The sequence below is a fragment of the Oryzias melastigma genome, linkage group LG21, assembly GCF_002922805.2.
Source record: "Oryzias melastigma strain HK-1 linkage group LG21, ASM292280v2, whole genome shotgun sequence".
In the NCBI taxonomy this organism is placed as follows: Eukaryota; Metazoa; Chordata; class Actinopteri; order Beloniformes; family Adrianichthyidae; genus Oryzias; species Oryzias melastigma.
In genome coordinates, this window is record NC_050532.1 from 20900152 (window position 1) to 20902646 (window position 2495).

At 33.8% G+C, this 2495-nt stretch overlaps 1 protein-coding gene across 1 annotated transcript in view; it reads right to left on the reverse strand.

Moving 5' to 3' along the window:
* fancb (FA complementation group B) overlaps positions 1-2495 on the reverse strand; it is a gene marked incomplete at its 5' end in the record, with an annotated part of 8891 nt that overhangs the window by 4530 nt on the left and 1866 nt on the right. Inside the window, 2 exon segments of the mRNA XM_024287253.1 lie at positions 671-843; positions 2214-2342. Of these exon segments, the coding sequence (XP_024143021.1) occupies positions 671-843; positions 2214-2342 (302 nt within the window).

Genomic DNA, 2495 nt, shown 5'->3' on the forward strand with positions numbered 1-2495 from the left:
AACTTCAAATTAGCATAAAATTCAACAGTAAATTAAATCAGCCAAAAATATTAGCATGTTGCTAAATTAAAAGCTAAACTCTAAATTAGCCTACAAACCCTAGAAGATAACAAATTAGCCAAAAATGTTAGCATATATGGCTAAAATATTAGCTAAACTCCAAAACTAAACTCGTAAACAAACAGGTCAGAGGTTAGCGGGAGCTTCCTCACACATTCTTACAAAATCTACAAACTTTAAAACTACATTTTAGCTTCCCGATGACACCTGAGGAGTTAGGAGGGGACAGATCAAAATTCCTAGTAGTTTAAAAGGTACGGACGGGGATTTTTTAGGGGTAAAAATGAAAGATGGGAGCCTGTCACTGAGGTCAAAGGTCAAGGAAACTTTAGTTTAACTTAAGCTGCTGCAGTGTGTGTAAAATTATTAGAAAATCACTCGCACTTCTCCACAAAAGGGCCATCCCATAATCATTTCAAAACTTAATTTGGATTTTTTTTTAAGAGGGGGTTGTTTGTAAGCCTAAAATTCATTTTTACCGGGTACTAGGTGCAAATTTTGGTGAGTTTTTCACTCAAAAGAGCAGAAAGAAAGAAAGAAGAATTGCAAAAACAATGTGGTCCCTGCAGTCCAGGCCTGCTGAGGAACAAAATGAAAAAGTCATGTTTACACAGCGTGGTCAGCGGTCAGCGTCACTCCCACAACCATCTGCTCTCCGGTGATCCGATGCCAGAGCTTCTCAATTCTGGGTTTTCCGGACACTGCTGGCCTTTCCATCAGACCCTCTTTTGAGGTCTTCTCCTTTGACTCCTCATCGCTATCCCACAGAGGAACGAGATCTTCCTAAACAGAGGAGGTGAAGACCAAAAATCAGAAAGTTTGTCTCAAGTCTTTTATTTTTTCACCTTCCTATCTCTCTGATTTACTGCCCATTGCAGCTCATAAAATCAGTGACGTGAAACAAGAGTTCTTGCTTGTGAACACAACGTTCAACTTACTAACATTACAGCCATAAAGCAATAAAATGAAAATGTCCATCTGGGGTTGTTTAAAAGCACTTATACTGAAACATTTAAGAGATTTTATTGTCCTTTATAAGTTAAGTATTATATTATAATGAAGTGTGCTCAAGTGTCCCCCAAATCTGGAATTATTATAGCCTGTAAATCAAGAACATTTTAATTTGAGCTAAATATTCAAGTTCAAAGTTGCACAAAAGTAATTATTATTCAAATGTTTGTACCTCTTTGGTGCAACAGAACAACTTTCGGTATTATTACAGGTTTATGCTTTATTACAGCTTTAAATAAAAGTACTCATAAAAAATCAAGTATATATAAAACTTGTTTATTTGTGCATTTTTCCATTTAATTTAATTATTTTTGTATGCCAACTATTCAAAATGACATTTTCATAACAAAAAAACTTGAATTTCTCTCTTCAAAACTTAAACTATATTTTGTATTTATGTTTATATTTTATGAATAACAATATTCTGCATTTTTTTAAAGATTTGAATCTTCAGTTTTACAACATCTTAAAGACGCACTCCAATGAAAATCACGTTTTTGTCGTTTTTATGGCATTTTTGTCTGTTATAGTCCTCCATATAAAAGTATTTTCTTTATTCAAATTCAAATTAATTTTATTTATATAGCAACAGCTCAAAGTCCTTTACATAAAACAAATTTGCAGGGACTCGTCTCTGCTCCGAGTTCTTAGCAACTTAGAGGGGAAGGGAAGAGGAGGCGGGGTTGCTCCGTGGGAACAGTCCCACAACTTAGAGACGAATTTCTAATGAACTCCTGTCGCTCTTCAGAAATTACGTCCAAGAACACAACGCTTTTATTTAGATTAAAAATGACGTAATCATAACTAAAACACCATAGGGAACGCTTCTGAAATAGACCATAAGATGATCAAATTGGGGATTTAAACACTATGATCTTTTATTTAAATATATTTTACAACTAATTTGGGTGGACAAGTAAAACAGTTTTGAATCAAGCTACAAACAATTAAAAAAATATATATAGCATGTAAAAATAGCATATACTTATGTTTTAAAAAAACCTTAAATTTGAAAAGAAAAGTATTTTTTAGATAAATCTAGTATAAAGAAATCACAAAAAGAAGACAAACTTAACATGTGAATACCAAGTCCAACTAAAAGAATATTAAAATGGTCGTTTATCCAGTCAGGTGAATGTTACCTGCTCATGCTGGGTGAGAACACTCCTCCTTTCTGAGGCCAAATCTGTGAGGACTTGAAGTGCTTGATGAATGACTCTGTTCTTGACTCTCTCTTCTTTCTGGAGATCTTGCAGAACAATCAGTCCACTCTGCAAGTAAAAAAAATAAACATTGTGTCATATCATATCTCTAAACACTTGTAAACTTGAACATCTTCAGTAACAAAAGGTGACTCAGAAAACACTAATCTTGTTTATCTCTATTAACTGCTACAAAATGTGCACAGCAACATATTTAATCAA